General features: G+C 48.9%; 1 protein-coding gene across 1 annotated transcript; it reads right to left on the reverse strand.

Annotated features, from left to right (window-relative positions):
- Positions 1-100: 100 nt before the first annotated feature.
- Strc (stereocilin) lies at positions 101-17423 on the reverse strand. The gene is made up of 29 exons (XM_034493838.2): positions 17366-17423; positions 15478-16263; positions 15370-15394; positions 13166-14543; positions 12011-12073; positions 11798-11908; positions 11471-11637; positions 11147-11333; positions 10940-11055; positions 10566-10698; positions 10056-10238; positions 9757-9795; positions 9424-9591; positions 8951-9016; positions 8361-8480; positions 8018-8076; positions 7228-7351; positions 7002-7114; positions 4962-5097; positions 4397-4593; positions 4150-4240; positions 3690-3846; positions 2775-2944; positions 2064-2219; positions 1150-1292; positions 832-980; positions 634-731; positions 392-539; positions 101-189 (listed from the first exon to the last, which is right to left on the reverse strand). Exons 1-29 carry the CDS (start codon positions 17421-17423, stop codon positions 101-103), a joined length of 5430 nt encoding a protein of 1809 aa, XP_034349729.1.
- Between the last annotated feature and the right edge of the window lie 299 nt (positions 17424-17722).

The raw sequence follows: 17722 nt of genomic DNA on the forward strand, positions 1-17722 counted from the left end.
CCATAATCCTCATCCACTTACTGAGAATAATTAGAATGCGCTTCCATTTACAATCTTTTCAGTATGATGTAAGTTTTCTCCCTCAATTGAAGGAACAGTATCATAATAGGTAGACAAAAAAGCGGATGGTCAATGCCAGAGCCCAGGAGGCTTGGAACCAGTTGTAGAGACCCCAGGCTGAGCTTCGACCTAGAATGAGACAAGGAATGGGAGGAAAAAAATCACAGTTCCGTTCCGCAGGAGCCTTTGATGCTTCAAAATTAGCTCTGTGTATAGATCCCTCTACTCCAAAGATTCTCCTGTGTGGGTTCTGAGGACGAGATAGCACCAAGTTAAAACTTGGACTCTGGGTCATATGACAGTTTATCAAATTGTGCAGTTGGTAACTTACCCTGCTGCTCTGGCATCTCCTTCCCTTCGTGCTGGGCCCATGCAACTGCTCGTCGCTGCTCAGGACTCAGATAGGCCATTTGCTCAGGAGTAACAGCTACAGCCTGACCCCTGGTGAGACTAGATAACTGGATGGGGTTGAAGACCACCTACAGGAAAGGACAGGAATCAGCACATCCATGTAACCACATTGGGCCCATGCTCTCCCTGTGAAACTCTAGACCCCAGTCCATCAAAACTCACTGCAAACTTGGGGGCAGGAATGACAGAAATGGCAAGAGGAGTCAGGCCTTGGATCTGTCCCCGCAATAATGCTGAAAGAGCCAAGTCTGGGATGCCAGCTAGTGACGGAAGCAGAACACATTTAACTATCCCAACCCATCCATAATGTGGAAACCAAACCCTGACACCCAGTGTCAAAAAGTGGCCCAGCTTCCCCACCTGCTATCGTGCCAATTTCAGTGAAGATCTCAGGTCCCCAGTTACTGACTGGGCCAAAGCCACCAGGCAACACAAGGAGATAGGCCAGAACTTCCAGCTGTTCCTCAGAACATGGGAGATGTAAGCTACCCAGGAAGAGAGCTGCTTGGCTGTGGAGCAGGAGAGAGAAAGGGAGAAGAATTCAGCTTCAGTGGCAGGGGCTGTGGTCATAAGATGGAGGGAAAGATGGCTCCAAATGGACTCCCTTCCTTCATGGGACAGCCCTTTCATGAGCCCATCTCCACTACAGCACCACCACTCCAAAACTCCAGAGGTTACCTAAACTCCCAACTGCTGATAAGCTGTAACTCCTCTGGTCGCAATCCACAGAGTGTATAACCCAGTGCTGTCAGGTAAATGAAGTCCAGGTGGCTCACGTGCCGACCACTCTGCCTTAGGAAGCTGGAGACCACAGCTCGGAGCTGGGGGGAGTGCAGGATAAAGAGATTAAATCCTGGGGACTTAATGGAAATGAGCAGGAGAGTGAAAGGCGCTACTGGACTGTATTTTCCTGTTACTAACATCGAAAGATCCAAAAGCTATGGAGAAAATCAAGAACACACCCTTGCCTTCACAACAATAGAAGGAAGAAGACAAAAGGGAAAGGACAGTAGAGAGTAGGAACCTAGGACCTCAGAGAGAATAAGTCAGGTCCTAAGGTCACAGTATAGAGTACTATGAAAAGACAGAAGCTGACTGTGGTGACACACTTATAATCTCAGAATTTAGGAAGCACAGGCAGCAGAACCAGGAGCTCTAGGCTATCCTCAACTATGTAATAGGGTCAAAACCAGGGTGGACCACCTAAGACCTTGTCTAAACAAACAAAAAAAGGGGCTGGAGAAATGACTCAGCAGTTCAGATGGTACAGCTCATTAGCTGCTCTTCCCGAGGTCCTGAATTCAATCCCAGCAACCACATGGTGGCTCACAACCATCTACAATGTGATCTGATGTTCTCTTCTGGCCTGCAGGTGTACAAGCCATGTACATGCCAACAGAGTACTCATATACATTAAATAAATAAATTTTAAAAAACAAACAAACAAAATAAAACAAAAAACCCAAACCAAGAAAAGATAGGAAGAATGGCTAGAAAAAATTGCAAGAGAAAACACCTTGGGTTTTGGATAATTGGGAGGACTGGGTCTACAGGCTGTAGATGGGGCAAGGCAAGGAAGAAAGAGGTAGTACCTGGACGGAACTCCAGCCATCTATTTGTCCCAGGCTGCTCAGCACACCCCAGTCCACCAGAGTAAGTTCCTGCAGTTCCCGTTCTCCTAGACCTATCAGGAGACGGCCCAGCTGCAAGATCTGCTCAGGACGGAATCCTCGGGGGGGACCCCACAACTAGGAGGAAGACAGGAACATGTGAGTGGAGAAAGTACTGGACTGGGCATCAAATGCTGGGAACGGGACCTAAGCTGTGGGATACTGGTCAGATCACTCTCCTTGTTTTTACTTTCCTCTATAGTAAGATGAAAGTCTCTGATTCAGGGGTTACTGAAAGGCTGGTGTCTCCATAGGAAAGAAGAGCAAACCCCAGTCCACACATTCTAAATTTTATATGCATCAGACCCTGTGAAGTACCTGCTGAAGTGAAGATGCCAGACCTAAACTCCAGAGATTCTTAGTCAGTCTGGCATGGGACCCAGCAATTGCCTTTTAAGAACCTGCTCCCTGGACAATTTTGACACACATTCAAATAGCGCCTCTATCCATTGTACTACTACCCTTCCTTCATTATTGATCCCCCTCGGACTCCCAACTTATCATCCAAACATCTCACTTTCATCACTTCCCCACCTCTCACCCAATTTTCCAGTCCCTTGTGTCACATATCACACCTACTCAGTTCCTTTGCATTTCCACTCATACAGACCCATTAGTCCCTCCATCCCTAACCTGCTTGGCCTTGCCCATGGCTGCCCGTAGTTCCTCAGGACCAAGTCCTGGATCTCCAGCAAACAGTGACAGGCAGTCTTCAAAGTCTGAGAGTTCCATCTCTGCGATCTGTGTCGCAGACCAGGCCGCTGGGAAGGTTCCCCGTATGTCTGCACAGTTCGGTACAGGCTCTGACAGAAGAAGGTAGAGATAAAGGGTCAGTGTGATACTAAATTATGCCTACAATGATAGTCATAGCCCATCCAATCTTTGGCGGTAGAATGGTGACAACAAGAATTCGAGGGTTCAAAGGCTATCTGAATTAAGTGACTGGATACAAGGCCATCCTGCGTTATATAGAACAGAGAGGAGATTGCTCGGGTACTTGATGAAGAGCTGAGTCATGGTTGTCTCCTTTTAGGGATTTCCCCAGGAGAGAGCTCTACACTTTGCCAGGCTCAAGAGAACAAGAAAATAGAATTCTGGGCTAAATTGCTGTTTTGTTTTATTTTTGAGACAGGATTTTACATAGCCCAGATTGGCCTTAAATCTGCTATGTAGCTAACACTGGCCTTGAATTTCTGATCTTCCTGCCTCCACCCCCAAGTATTTAGATGATAGGTGTGAATACCACCACACCTGACTTTAAACATTTAAGAGGTTTAAACTGCCAGGATTATAGACCCTTACAACTAGAAGAGACCTTGAATATCATCTTGTAACCCTTGATGACCAAACCCCAGAGGTCAGGAAACTGCTCAGACATAGCACACTTAGAGACCAGCTTCCCACCCTGCTGTGCTGTTTGTGGTGGGACCAAGGGCCTTGTAAGCTCAGCCACCAACAGTCACCCACCCAGGCTTCTAATTGCACTGTTTGTCTTGACGCTTTATTTCACACACCCTGGTGGGCAAATGAGTATTTGGGTAGCTTCACCTTGGAGACCCTCAGCAGCTGGATGTACAATCCCAGCTACCAGAGCTGCTTTCTTGTGGGAAAGCTGTGGCCCCCCACACAGATGTCCCACTCTGCTCTGCTCCCAGCTCTGCTGCTTTCCCAGAAGCCGCTCCAGGGTCTCTGGGCCCAAAGCTTCCTGCAAGACAGAGAATAGAGAGAAGGAAAGGCAACTTGGCAACCAGATCTTACCATCGGATATGGGAGCTCATATGGGGGATTCATGCCTGGAATCTCATTACTCCAGATGCTGAAGCAAGATTGCCATAAATTTTAAGGCCACCATTGACTACAGAATGAGCCACTCGTTTGTGGCTGCCGCAAATAAATAAAATTAAAAACAAAAGGCATAAACAAGTCCAGCCTTTGTTTAGCAGTCTTGTCAGAAACAAGTTGCACTGCCCCACAGCCACCCCTCAGTCCCTTTGTTCCTTCACCTCACCCTAGGGATCAAGGAAATAGCCTCAGCAGACAGAGTGAATACTAGGCGTCCAGCTTGCTCTACTTCATCCTGGCTCCACAATTCTGGTTTTCTAGAGGACAGAAGGGACAGTATAGAGTTGAAGGAACTGTGAGGACTTTGACATGCTGTCACTGGGGAGGCAGGATACCTTTAAGCATGTGGAATGGGATACCACTCTGGCTGATGGTCAAGGACCTGGGCATAGGATATTACCAAAGGACCATACCCAAGAACAGGCTCCTGCAACAGCAGCCATCCCAGCTCTGTGGCAAATGTCTCTCCTAGGCAGAAGCCCTGCAGCTGACTGAGATGAGACAGTAGAATGGGTAAAGGGATCCGTCGCGTGCTCTCTATTCCCAGGAATCCAACCAAGGGGCCCAATGTCTCCAGCACTTCTTTGGAGATTGGGGTCTCCTTTGGAGCCTGGAGAGGGGCATCAAGCCTTGGAGAATGCACCTGACTTGGAGTACCAGACTCTTCGATCAAGATACCAAGTCCCTTGACCCTCCCTCTGCTTCTACTTCCAACTTGCTCTGGTTCACTGACTTAAATAGTGAATGAGCTCAGACAGAAGCAGGTAGAAAAACTGAGAGGCAGAACCCAAAGGATTTCTTAGACTCCTAGGGACACAAACAGGAAACATCAAGCAGATGAATCAAAGAACCGAGAGGCAGATCTAGAAGGCCAGTAGGTAGATTAGCAGTCTAGGACTTGGGTCTAGAAGTGAAAGAACACTACTTGAAGGGATTGCCAAAGACAGCAGATCTAGGTCTGATAGGGTAGACTCTTACCAGGTTTTTAAGTGCTCGTTCTGCCAAGGCTGCCTGGTGGAGTGGGGTCAGTGCCAGCAGCTGCTCTGGAGCGCCTTGGATCAATTCCACCACCAACATAATGGAATCATTGGACAATCTGTCCATCAACTGGATCCTATTATTGAAATTTGGCAGTGGTGACATTCAAGTGGATCTGAGCCAAGCTGAGAAGGGCACATCAAGTCCCACATTCCTAATATCAGACCTAAACTTGTGACTCGACATAGAACTGACATCCAACAGTCTTGAGCCAGTTCACACCATGTGCTTGAAAGGACAGAGAAAAGAGAATGGCTATCTCTAGCTATCTTTTGAATCAATCCTATCTGATGTGATGAACTCAAAAGCCCCCTATATTAAACACTGTTCAAATCTCTTATCAGTCTTTCACAAGTGAGGAACTTTGGTTTTCTGACTCACGGTCTTTTACCTCAGCTGGGCTCTTGAAGTTCTACATTATCTTAGAGAACCAACATAGTTAAAGAAATTTAAATGGCCTTAAAAACAAAACAGAACAGAAATCAGATGTGGTACCTGTCTTCTATATAGGGTCAAGTGTATGGGTACCAAAACCTACAGGAAATCTTGCAAGCAAACAAGCATGGGTATTATCTGCTTCCTCTATCCTAACACCTCCAGGAAGTCTTTAACTCCAGGCTTTTCCTACTCTCACTTGCAGCTCAGATAGCAAGGGGCCAAAAAAATGAGGAAAGAAGCACATGGGTAAGGTTCTCATGAACTAGTGTCTAAGAGCACTGGCTGCTCTTCCAAAGAACCAGGGTTTGATTCCCAGCACCCCCATGGTGACTCATAATCATCTGTAACTCCATTTCCAAGGGATCTAACACCCTCTCTGGTCTCTGTGGGTATTAGGGGATTTACCTGGTATATAGAACTCCATGCAACAAGACACTAATACACATAAAATAAAATAATAAATTATTAAAGATTTTTAAAAAAGAAGCCAAGTACAAGTGCGGTGGCACATGCCTTTAATCCCAGTGCCTTGGAGTCAGAGACAAGTGGATCAAGAGTTCAAGAGTTCAAGGCCAGCCTGGTCTATACTGTGAGTTCCAGGCCAGCAAGAGCTATGCAACACAGTGAGGCCCTTTTAAAAAGATACTCATAAACTAGAATCTCAGATGGAGGAACCTTAGCTTGCTTGCTCTTCTCTCCCCAATTCACACTTGAATTGGCTCTCTAACAGTCCTTCCATGGGACCATCCAACTTGGATTTGGATAGTATAAATGATCAGGAACTCACTGCTCCAATTGTATTATATTGTACAAAAAAATCCGATTTTTTTTTTACCTTATTAATCCTAGTCCTTCTCCACCAGTCAAAGATAGTTGATATATCTAGGTTGGGTAGTGGGTTACACCTCTGATTGAGCAATACCAAACTTATAAAGCCTCTGATTAACATTTTTTTAAAAAATGTATAAGTGCAAAAAGGAAAAGGGGGCATGGGATAGGGGTTTTCTAAGGGGGGGGAGATGGGGAAAGGGGATGGCATCTGAAGTGTAAATAAAATATCCAATAAAAAAATGGAAAAAAAAATCCTAGTCTTGCTTCCATAGAGCCACTCATAAATAAGCCTGTGCACTTTCCATTGGGTACCCTCTCAGGGATTTGAGGGCTTTGAAGCACACTTTATCCCCTACCTCCACTCTTCAGAACATATTGAAAATATAGTGTTCTAATCAGATTATAATGCTCTAAGACATAAATAGACCATTTCCTCCTTTATTTCAGTCATTACACATCCATTAACGTAGCCTAATTTTTTCCTAAAAATCACCTGATTGCTACAACACAGTATTAGCTTCCCTATACCAGAGCCATTCTTGGGAACAGATGGACTCACAAAATGAGTCCAGAAAGAGTCCTGTTTGGGGCTGTATATGATGTCAGGGAAGCACTAGACAAAAAGTTACCTCTTCTGGGTATTTCCTAAGTGGGGAGCTTCTACTCCAAAGTGAGACCCCTAGGCCCCTGTATCTCCAGGCATGCACTTACGGCAAGTCCAGGAGTAGTTTTGTGTCAAGCTCACTCAGTTCTGGCCCCAGGGTAGTCAGCTCTGGCTCTGGCATTGTCAGTCTCCGCTGTAGCTCTGTCCAGATACAGGCCCGCTAAGAGGTATAGTGTAGAGAAAGCAGGGTCAAACAGAACTGAGCATGCCCTGCCCCTGGGGTTCTGAACCCCAAGACCAAGCCTCCCACTGATACCTAAGTCATCCTCTCACCAGGCTCTCTCGAACACCAGTGGGCAGTTGGTAGAGCATGTGTACCACATCAAGGAAGTCTACCATTGAGCTGATCTGCTGCAGAAACTCACAGGACATGCCTCCTGCCAGGTTGCCCAGAGCCCTGTGGACATGTGAGTGGGAAGATGCTTTTAGCACATGTAATGGCCTGCCTGATCCTCAATATCAGCACTCTCAGCACAAAGACAGATGCTCACTGATAGTCATTTACAGCTTGTGAAATGTCTGTACGTAGATAACATCATTAGCTTTCCATAACATCCTCACTGTTGAGCAGTGAGAAAATAAAGGATGTTCTTGACACCAGTCTGCTAGAAGTAAACTGAGACTACAGCTATGTCTTCAGGTTCCAAAGCCCCTGGTTCTTTTACTGTAGGTGTAAGTAAAGTGATACGTATGTACTGCTTTCTCTAGCAGCTCCGAAGTCACCTTGAATTAAATTAAGAACAGCAAGTGTCTATCGGGACTTTCTACTTGGCCAAGTGATGTGTTAAAGATTTTATGTGCCTTAATCTCATTCAATCTTCACTAGTGCTCTATTTTAATTCTTATTGTATAAAAGAAAAAAATCTGAAGCTTAGAGTGACTAAGAGACTTGGCTTTTGGTAACGGGGTGTGACACGGGCCTAAGTTTTCTGAGTCCCATGGCAATAACTGGATAGCTGTGGCACTGTGGCAGGGTAGGAGGAGAACAAGAAAGCACATAAGAACAATGATAACAAGAATAATGCCCACTGAACTGAACCAACTGTCCAACATGGCTACTCACTGCAGATTCCTCAGGGTCAGGTTGGTAGGCACTTGCATCTTCTTCCAGAGAAACTGTGCCTATAAATAAAGAAAGAGAGAACAGCTTCCCAGGGGAGGTACTGTCCTGAGGGCCTCAGAGGGGATCCTGATTCTGTACTTTGTGATTCCTACAAGTACCAACCTTCCCAAAGCCCTACACCCTTCTGAGAAATCCTAGTAAAAAGGAGAGAGAGAGAGAGAGAGAGAGAGAGAGAGAGAGAGAGAGAGATCCGCGAAGCAGTGAGTAGGGACAAGGTATCAGCAAGGGCTGAGTGAAGGAAGTAGAGAAGACAGAGGGGGAGTTCTAAGGGCATAAGAGTTACCTGTTGCTCAGACCAAGGCAGCTGCCGATAGAGTCTTCGGTTTGCCAGAAGAGCCGCAGTGTCCAGCTGCAGTAGCTTTAATGGGAGCAGGGGAAGCAGGCAGTCTGGCCAAGTGGTGGGCTGCAGGCAGTGATGGGCAGCAGTGTTGTGATGGGTGAGAGGGTCTGCACTAGTCCTCAGAGAAGGGCAGGAAGGGATCAAAGCTAGGATAGGGTGGAGTGGCACCTGCCATTGCAGCAAGAAATACTCAGGTGTCCTCACACCTCAGGCTGCTGTGGCTGTATTGTGTTAGTTAGACACCTGAGGAGCAGAAGCAGAAGGCCCCTAGCTTCTCTCGGCTCAGTCTTTTCATCAGGACGCAGGAGGTTGGCCTGGACGGCCTCAGCCTTTGGGGTTTGATATTATGAGATAGTGGAAGAATGCTGCTCTACATCAGGAACCAGGATGCTGTCAGTATCTACATGGGCACAGAGCTAACCTGAACTTTCAGAGCCACTGCAGGGTGAGTGTGTGAGACAACACCAGCCAGATGAAGCCACCCAGCCACCCAGAACACAGAGAGGTGCTCAGTCCGGAGATCCCACACATACCTGACCAGGAATGCACACAGCTGTGCCGGCCCCTGCTGCGCCCATATTTTTAACACCATCTTTTACCTGCATAAGAATTAGTAGTATTTGTGTATGTGTGCGGTGTATGTGTGTGTGTTCTGTGTAAGTGTATATGTGTCTGTGGTCTGTACAAATGTGTGTGTGTAAGTATACATGTGTAAATGTATGTGTATATGTTTGTGTCTGTGGTCTGTGTAAGTGTATGTGTGTATTTGGTGTGTGTGGATGTGTATTTGGTGTGTGTGAGTGTGTATTTGGTGTGTGTGAGTGTTATGTGTCTGTGGTTTGTGTGTGTGTATGTGTTGTGTGTGTCTGTGGTCTGTGTAAGTGTACGTGTTGTGCGTGCGTGTGTGTGTGTGTGTGTGTGTGTGTGTGTGTTCCCTGGAAACAAATGTGTCTATCCCCCTATATACCACTCATCTCTGCTTCTCTCTTTCTCCCTGTCCTCATACCCGAAAGGTCTGGAGCAGAGCTGCAATCTGGCAAGATGAAAGCCTTGACAGTTCAGGGCCCAGGCAGGAACAAGCGCCAACCAGAACTCGCTTAGGGATGGCCTGGAGTGTCTGGGGGCTGAGGCCTGGCAGGAGAGGATGCAGAGAGCAGAGTTCCTCCAGGGACAGCTAAGAAACAAGAGAAACAAGAGGCCTGAAGACGAGGGGCAAGACGGTAGTGAAGAAAATAAAGTAGGGTGGTAGCTATGAGGGAGCTGAGAGAGAGGAGAGGGTCAATGCAGGAGCCATGGGAACAGAGCCCTCTCGGAGACACTGAGGCCTTGTGCTACTCACATCATGCCTAGGAAGGAGCCTTCCAAACAACAGAACAGCCTATAATGGGACGGAACAGGAACCATCAGCTAAGTTGCAAACCGGTCCCTGAACCTGCCCCCTAAAGCTTCTGTTCCCTCTCAGCCACCATAAAGACCAACCCGTCTGGGGGTCCTTCTGGAGCTGAGAGAGGGGAAGGAGGCATGCCTTGTTGACATATGGCTCACCTTCAGTGCTTACCCAGGGAAAGGAGGTGGTGATGACATCTCCATATAGGGTTCTCATGACTGGGGCTTCAGAGAGTAATAAGACAAGCTCACCTGGGCAGGTGTAACACTGGCTCCCTGTAGGGCAGGAAGCATGGCTCTAAGCTGGGGCTCTGAGAGCTCCTGCAGGAAGCGGAGGCCCAACTGGGGAAAGAGAGGTGCCCAGACCCTCAGTTCTCGGGGGCTTAAGACAGTTCCTCCAGATGAACGCAACACTCCCAGAAGTTCATATGCCACCTGTAACAAAGGAAGGCTTAGGACTAGGGAGGAAGTATAGCTGTGTCCAGAACTGGCTTTCCAAATGCACATCTGGATTTACCAGGCTTGGGCTAGTACTTGGAGCCAGGCATAGGACCAGAGTAGAAGAGGTTCAAGATCACAAAGGGTATAATAGGGGAGGGGTAGGAAGCAGAGGTAAGAGACGGGAATGGTTAGGCACTCAAGAATAGAGGTGACAGGGGGCTCACACCGCTGTACTTGAGCTTGGTTGGTGCAATTGGGCAAGTCACTCACACAGTCCCTAGGCGGGTCTAGAGTCTTTCAGATGTGTACCAAAGGGCTCACCCGTCCTTCTGGGCTGAGGGTCCCGTTGGCTGCACATTCCAGCAGGCCTTGTTCTACAGGCCCCATTGGATCACTCAAGGGCACCAGACTCTGTAGCTCCTCAGGACTCAGGAAACAAGCAAGAGATCCAAGCCTGAAGGAGGCATGCAGTTGGCCTTGATGTGGCTCCAGATAATCACCCAGGCACCAGCCATTTGGTACATAGAGTAGGCACATAAACTAAACTAGGAAATGTGAGCGCCATATATCAGTTTCTCTCTCAGAGCTCCTAGCTTGCCAAGGCCCCTTCCTCCTCTCTTGCTCCTTTCTGTGATGCCAGCCCTGCTTCTATACACCTCCATGCTGGTCACAGTCACTGGTTCACAGCCACTTACCTGCGCACCTGCTCCTCCCCATCCTCCACGCTCTGGTTAACTAAGCTACGAAGCACATGTCGGGCGTGTCCTGGCCCAAGACCTGCTACTGGCCAGCTATCTTCCAGGGCCTGGATCTGAAACAGGGAAGGAGAGGTGGGGTAACAGTGAGACAGGGACCCCACTAGGGACCCCACTAGGAGAGGGTGCTATCAAATTTTCTCCTACCTGGTGAGGGCTGAGCTGGAGAAAGCTCTCCAGGGGGAGATGGGGAAGCAGAGGCAGCGCTGCCCACAGCAGCTCCTGGGGCCAATCAGGCACTTCTCCAAACAGCTCAGGGGCCAGCAGTCGCTTTGCCAGGGCCTCCTTCTGCTCAGGCTTCATTCCTGAGCTGTGATCCCGGATGGCAGCCAGGCTAAGGAGAGTAACAGGTCTTAACATTTTTTCTTATATTCTCTCTGCTATAGTCTTGTCACTGTGGACAGGAAGGAGAGTCTCCCTGAAAGGGACCTCTGTAAGTGGCTGAGCTTGACAGGCAGAAATAATGCTTACACACTGTCGTTGGCCAAAAGGGACGGTGGGAAGCGCATGAGATCAGGGACAGCCAGGAAGGGGATGAGGGGTGACATGTCGATGAAGAGCTGTGAGGTGAGGCGTGGGTACCGCTGGAGCAGCAAGGCTGTCAGGCGGCCCATGGCCTCCTCCTCAGATGGCTGAACCTGCAGGAACAGAGAAAGGGATGCTGCCTCCAAGCTTATTCAGTATCTTCTGTCATCCCTTTTTGGGGTTCCTCTTTTCACTGAAGCAAACCCCCAGAATGCTAAGGATATGGGTCCCTTTGATCCTTATATTCTTGTTCCCCTTCTCTCTATGCTCCACCTTCAGCTTAGCCCAGGAACGATGCATGAGTGTCAGGAAGCCCTGTGCAGCTTCCATCTCTGCTGAAAGTACCAGCTGCTGAAGATCTTCAGGAGGCATACGCAAGTAGGCCTAGAGACAGAAAGCAATGGTGGATATGACCTCAGTGGCTAGCCATCTCAAGCCATGGCTGTCACTCAGCCACCCATGTGCCTTCCTCCCCCTACTTGCCACCTTCACTAGGATCCTCAGGGCCCAGATGCTCTTCTCTCTCTGGAGTAGATCCCACAATACAGGCTGGGGAGGAGAAAACACAGGAAGAGAGCTGTCTCTCTGATCCTTCTAAATCTTCCCCAGGCAATTAAACTCAACTTTCTGAGGATGTTTGATGGCCTTCATCTGAAGCTGGTATATGCATCTATCTCTTCAGACGGTGGTCCCCATTAAGTCTGGGACCATGGCCTATCTTCTCTTGTACTACAATGCCAAATACGTGTAGGCCTGAACCAAACTCCAACCACTTTAATTCCGTTTCACTCAATCTCAGGCTTGAAAAATGGCCCTAACATGAGCTAACAACTCTCACAAGTACCTTTTACATAATAGATATCATATGAATATGAATCATATCATATGATATGAATCAATTTTAAAATGTAACATTTTAAGTTCCTTTGGCATACAGAAAAGAATCTACAATGCAGGAAAGCATTACTTGCCCAAGATGACAGTAATTTATGCAATAGTTGAACCCAACCAAGCTTCTGGTTTATATTTCCCCTCCCCTTTTTAAAATTATTTGTTTATTTTATTTGCATGAATACACTGTCATTCTCCTTGGACACTAGGAGAAGGTATTGGATCCCACTACAGATGGTTGTGAGCCACCATGTGGTCGCTGGGAATTGAACTCAGGACCTCTGGAAGAGCAGCCAGTGCTCTTAACCCCTGAGCCATCTCCCCAGCCCAGTTTGTACTCCTCTTAAATCTTTCTCTTTTATTCTTTCTTTCCAGCCCACAATCCTCACTTGATAGGGAGAGAATGAAAACCCTTTGCTTCCTGTAGCAGAACAGGGGAGAATCAGGGAGTGAGAGAATCAGGAGATGAAGTTTATTGCCTGCATGTTTATGTATCATGCACCAGGATACGCCCACAGCACAGAGCATTCCATATGGTCTTTGCAACTACCCTAAGAGTTAGCATCTTGTTACACTCAGTTTATGATGAAAAGACAGAATAACCTGCCTGAGGTTGGCAGCCCAAGCCTGTCAGGCTCCAGAGCTGTGAACTTAGATCACTTTGAGCACCACACTACTTCTCTATATTAGGGGCATTTCCTAGAGTCCCAGCCCCTGCTCCAAGGGCTTTTCCAGAGGCAATTTACTCACACTGAAGCAAGATAGAAGCTCCATCTTGCTTATACCAGAGCTGAGGCTGACTGTGGACTCTAAGCCTGGTGGGGTTGGCTCTTCTCGCTGTAGGTACTCTCCAACTGTCCTCAGCACACTTCTCCGGCCTTCTGGGCGGAAGGCATCCCAGAATGAACAGTTGTCTGGGAGGCTAGAGAGCAGCAGAGCTTGACCTAACATTCCCTGAGTCTCAGCACCCCCAGTCCCTGGACCCAAAAGGAAGGTCAGTAGGCGCAGGAGGTAGTGCAGGCGTGTGGGGTGAGCAAGGGCTGGCACAGAGGACTGACAGCGTGGCAACTGGGATAACATGCCAAGCAGAAAGGGACCAGGAGCCAGGCAGAGTGGGGATGGTCCCAGAGGTGGCAGAGAGGGCAACAAGGGGCCCAGCATGCCTTCTAGAAAGCAAGTATCGTTTCCCCCACGACTAATTCTGCATTGGCCTGCTAGCCAAGCCCAGAAGGGAACCAAGGCTTCATACAGAGTGTCATTGGCACAGACCATGAGCAGAAAGCTGCCCCCATCTGGGCAGCGTTCACCACAGGGTCCAACATGGCAGGGTGGAAAATCAGTGGCATCTGAGGTGGGGCCCCGACACACATGCTGAACCCAAGCCTGGTTCCGTGGGGGCACAGCCTGCAGACTCTCCTCCACACACAACCGTTCAGCCCACAGTGTCTCATTCTCCAGGAAGCAACCCCAGAATATTTCTGGGGTGAGGGGCACAGGGATCAGGCCCAGTGGGCAGTTAGTGGGGGGTGGGAGCAGGCCAGCACAGAGCTGCTTTACCAAGCGACGATTGGGGCCAGACAGGGCTGAAAATGAGAGATTGCTGCAGATCATATCCAGAAATTGATCAGGAAACTGATCATGGCAGGCTTGGAGCCAACCTCGGGCACCTGGTGCCCATGAGACTGCATACCATACAGCCGTCTGGCAGATGACAGCGGTACTGGGAGGGGGCTGTGGGGTGGTAGGAGATGGCCTTGGAGTGACAGGACGGGGCTGTGGAGTGGTTGGAGGGGGCTGTGGGGTGGTAGGAGGCAGCTGTGGGGTGGTAGGAGGGGGCATTGGGGTGGTAAGAAGGGGCCTAGGGGTGGCAGGCTTGATGTGCTGGCAGAGCAAGTAGATAGAGAAGTTGGAGATGCTGTAGGGTGGTTCTGGGCCTGAGTGGTTCTCGCAGAGGGCCTCCACAGAGATGGCTCGCCGCTGTCGAGGGCTGATGTAAGCTGCAGGCTGGGAAGCCCTGGGCAGAGGCACACCTCTACTCAGGCAATGCAGAAGAGCAGGGGGTGGAGGTGGTGATCCAGATAGAAAACCCAGTGCTCGGGCATCCCAAGAAAGGTTGTTCCGCATGCCCCTGGGTGCGTAGAGAGGAGCAGGCAGGACGGGGTCAGGTCACACCTCCTCCAGCTGAAGATTTTGGCCCTAGCTCTGAGCTCTGCAGGGGCTTTTAGGCAAGCACAGGCTTTTCCTAAGGTAAGCTTCCTGAGAAGAAAGGTAGTACTGACCTGAGTACTAAGGCAGAGGAGAGGAGAGAAATCTATGCTGCCAAGGCACAAGACTGCCTGGGACAACGAAGACTTGTCCCCTCCTTTCTTCCTTCTTCAGCTGGCTTTGGGTAGCTTACACACAACCCTTGTTTTGGGCCTCTTATCAGGAAGTCATTAGGACAACTGAATACATCTGTGCTCTGGCATTATTGTAGTGAGACAGAGAAGTGCAGTTGTGCCTCTGTGTCCCCAAGTACCATCTTCACTAGCTAATGTGTGCTAGCACTGTATGTCCGACGTTGTTCTAAGCAGTTTATACTTTGTCAACTCTTTTTTTTTTTTCTTTTCTGAGACAAGGTTTCTCTGTGTAGCCCTGGCTGTCCTGGAACTTGCTCTGTGAACCAGACTAGCCTTTAACTCAGTGATCCTCCTGCCTCTGCCTCCAGAGTGTTGGGCTTAAAGGTGTGTGCCAACATGCCTAACTTTTCTCGACTCGTTGCGTTCCTCACAATTACTCTGCAGCGGTGGTTATTCTGTTTTACAAATGGGGAAAGTGAGGCACACATCATGTGTGAGGTGTTCAAGGTCACATGACAATGAAGAAGGGGAGTTGAACACCAACCCAGACATCACACTCCAAAACCACTAACCCACACTCCTCTTGATTTCCTCCTGGGTTCTCCTGTTACTTACCATAGGAGCAGCTGTTGAAGGTTGCCTAGGAGGGGAAGAGCAAGGAGGACAATGACCCAATCTCACCTTCTTTCCCTGCCACACCCCCTCTCCCCGGGCATCACTCACCTCCCTGGCACTGCCCACTGGCATCAGGCTCTGGTTGTCCCATAATAGAAAAGACCTCATCTTGCAGAGAGTGGATGACTCGTAGTAGTCCCTCCTGGAAGGCAGCATAGAGGGGGGCCCCCACTGTGCGCAGCAGACCACCCCAAAGAGCCTCCTCAGAGCCCAACTCTCCTGCTGGGGTAAGCAAGCCCAGCAGACCCTGTAAAAAGTGAGGAGCTGGCTCTCTCCCATCAAGACCTGTGGCATTGGTTGGGTCCACACTGGGCTGCAACTGCACCAGGGCCTGCCAGCGTGTACCTTCTAATAACAACATCAGAGAAGGCAACCAGTCAGCAGCCAGGGCACAGTCAGAAGGGCCATCACGGGTGCATGGGGGTCTTGTGGGGGACGGGGGACCTCCAGGAACTAATGCTCCCAACAAGGCCTCTACAAGTCCACCCAGTACACCTGCCTGGTGCACCAAAAAGTCCCGGGGAGTCTGTTCCTGTCCCAGGAGTGCCAGTACATCTCCCAGAAGCCCTAACATTGGCTCCCAGTCTGGGCTACCTCTCAGTGTCACGAGGAAATCATGGAGCCGAAGTGCAGGGGGTTGAAGAGGTGGGGGCTCTCCCACCGGTCCCTCCCCCATCCTCCCAAGCTCCAAGGAAGAAGAAATGTTGGCCAGGAATGCAGAGAACCGTGACTGGCTGAGGGAACGCTGAGGAGCTTGGTCCAGAGTGGAAATGAATGACTTCAGAAGGGAGATACCGGCATCCAAAGACTGAGGCCCAGTAGGGGCCAAAGTCACTATAAGAAGAGAGACAAGAGATCACTAAAGGAGAAAGGCGTAAAGCCCAAACTAGCTTTTCCCCTGAGCACAGTTCCCTGCTGGGATCTGAAGATGGAGTGAGGCCATCCCTCTCAGTATCCTACAGTAAATCTTGACCTGCTTTCTGAATCTTTAGTGTCGCCCATAGCAGCAATCTCTGCCCTTTTCCTTGACCCTTTAGCTTTTATCTAAATGGCTAACCCCCACACCATTTATTACTTTATATACTTTTTGAGACAAGAGTTATCTATGTAATCTAGGCTGGACTTAACTCTCAGTCTTCTGCCTCAGAGTGCTGGGCTAACAGGCACAAGCCACCATACTCAGCTACCATGCACAGCCTTGTCTCATTAAAGGGGAAGGCAGGCCAGTAAGATGCCTAGCAGGTAAAGGCATCTCTTGGCAAGCCTAGTGACCTGAGTTCAAATCCAAAAGCCCATCTGGAGGCAGGAGAGAGGAGAGAATGAAATCCTGAGGTTGTCCTTGCTTCTACCTATGTGCCATGGTGCCTCACCAGTGTGTGCACACACAATTTTAAAAGAGGGGAAATATCTCTCTCTCTCTCTCTCTCTCTCTCTCTCTCTCTCTCTCTCTCTCTCACACACACACACACACACACACACACACACACACCAGTTTCAAAAGGAGGGCAAGGGTTGGAGAGAGATGGCTTAGTGGTTAAGAGGACTGTCTGCTCTTTCAGAGGTCCTGAGTTCAATTCCCAGCAACTACATGGTGGCTTACAACCATCTGTAATGAAATCCAATGTCTTCTTCAGGCTTGCAGATATCTACATGAAGATAGAGTGGTCATATACATAAAATGATAAAGAAACAAATCTTTAAAAGAAGAGGAAGTTACACATACAGGTTTTTGTTTGTTTTTGTTTTTCCAGTTTGGCTGTCCTGGAACTAGTTCTGTAGACCAGGCTGGCCACTAACTAACTCACAGATCCACTTGCCTCTGCCTCCCAAGTGCTGGGATTAAAGGTATGCGCCACCACCACCCCAAGTCACAAACACAGTTTTAAAGAGAGGAAAGGTTATTCTCCTTCATCCAGTGCCTACTCACTATTCTTACCTTCCTGAGGCAGGAGCAACAGGAGCAGCAGCAGTAGGGGCTGAAGGCTCAGAGCCATGTCTCCAGGTGCACACTAGTCCTAGAGGTGAGTTCTGGCTGTCCTCACCTTGAAGGAATAGCCAGGTGAAGATGGGGCATTGTGGGCATCCTGGGGTTTCTCCAACACTGTAGTGTGGTCTCTCAGGAAACAATATCTGTAACCTGACATCACACTTGTCACCGGAGCCACTGAACACCTGATCCTTTGGCTTTAGGAGAAAGCTGTACTTCTGTTAGAGGGACCAATGACAGGGTATCTCAGGGCCTCAAGAGTGTTACCCAAGGAGATAGCGTGAGTTAGGAGCCAGAGAGAAGCAG

Source organism: Arvicanthis niloticus, chromosome 2 (assembly GCF_011762505.2).
Source record: "Arvicanthis niloticus isolate mArvNil1 chromosome 2, mArvNil1.pat.X, whole genome shotgun sequence".
Taxonomy (NCBI): Eukaryota; Metazoa; Chordata; class Mammalia; order Rodentia; family Muridae; genus Arvicanthis; species Arvicanthis niloticus.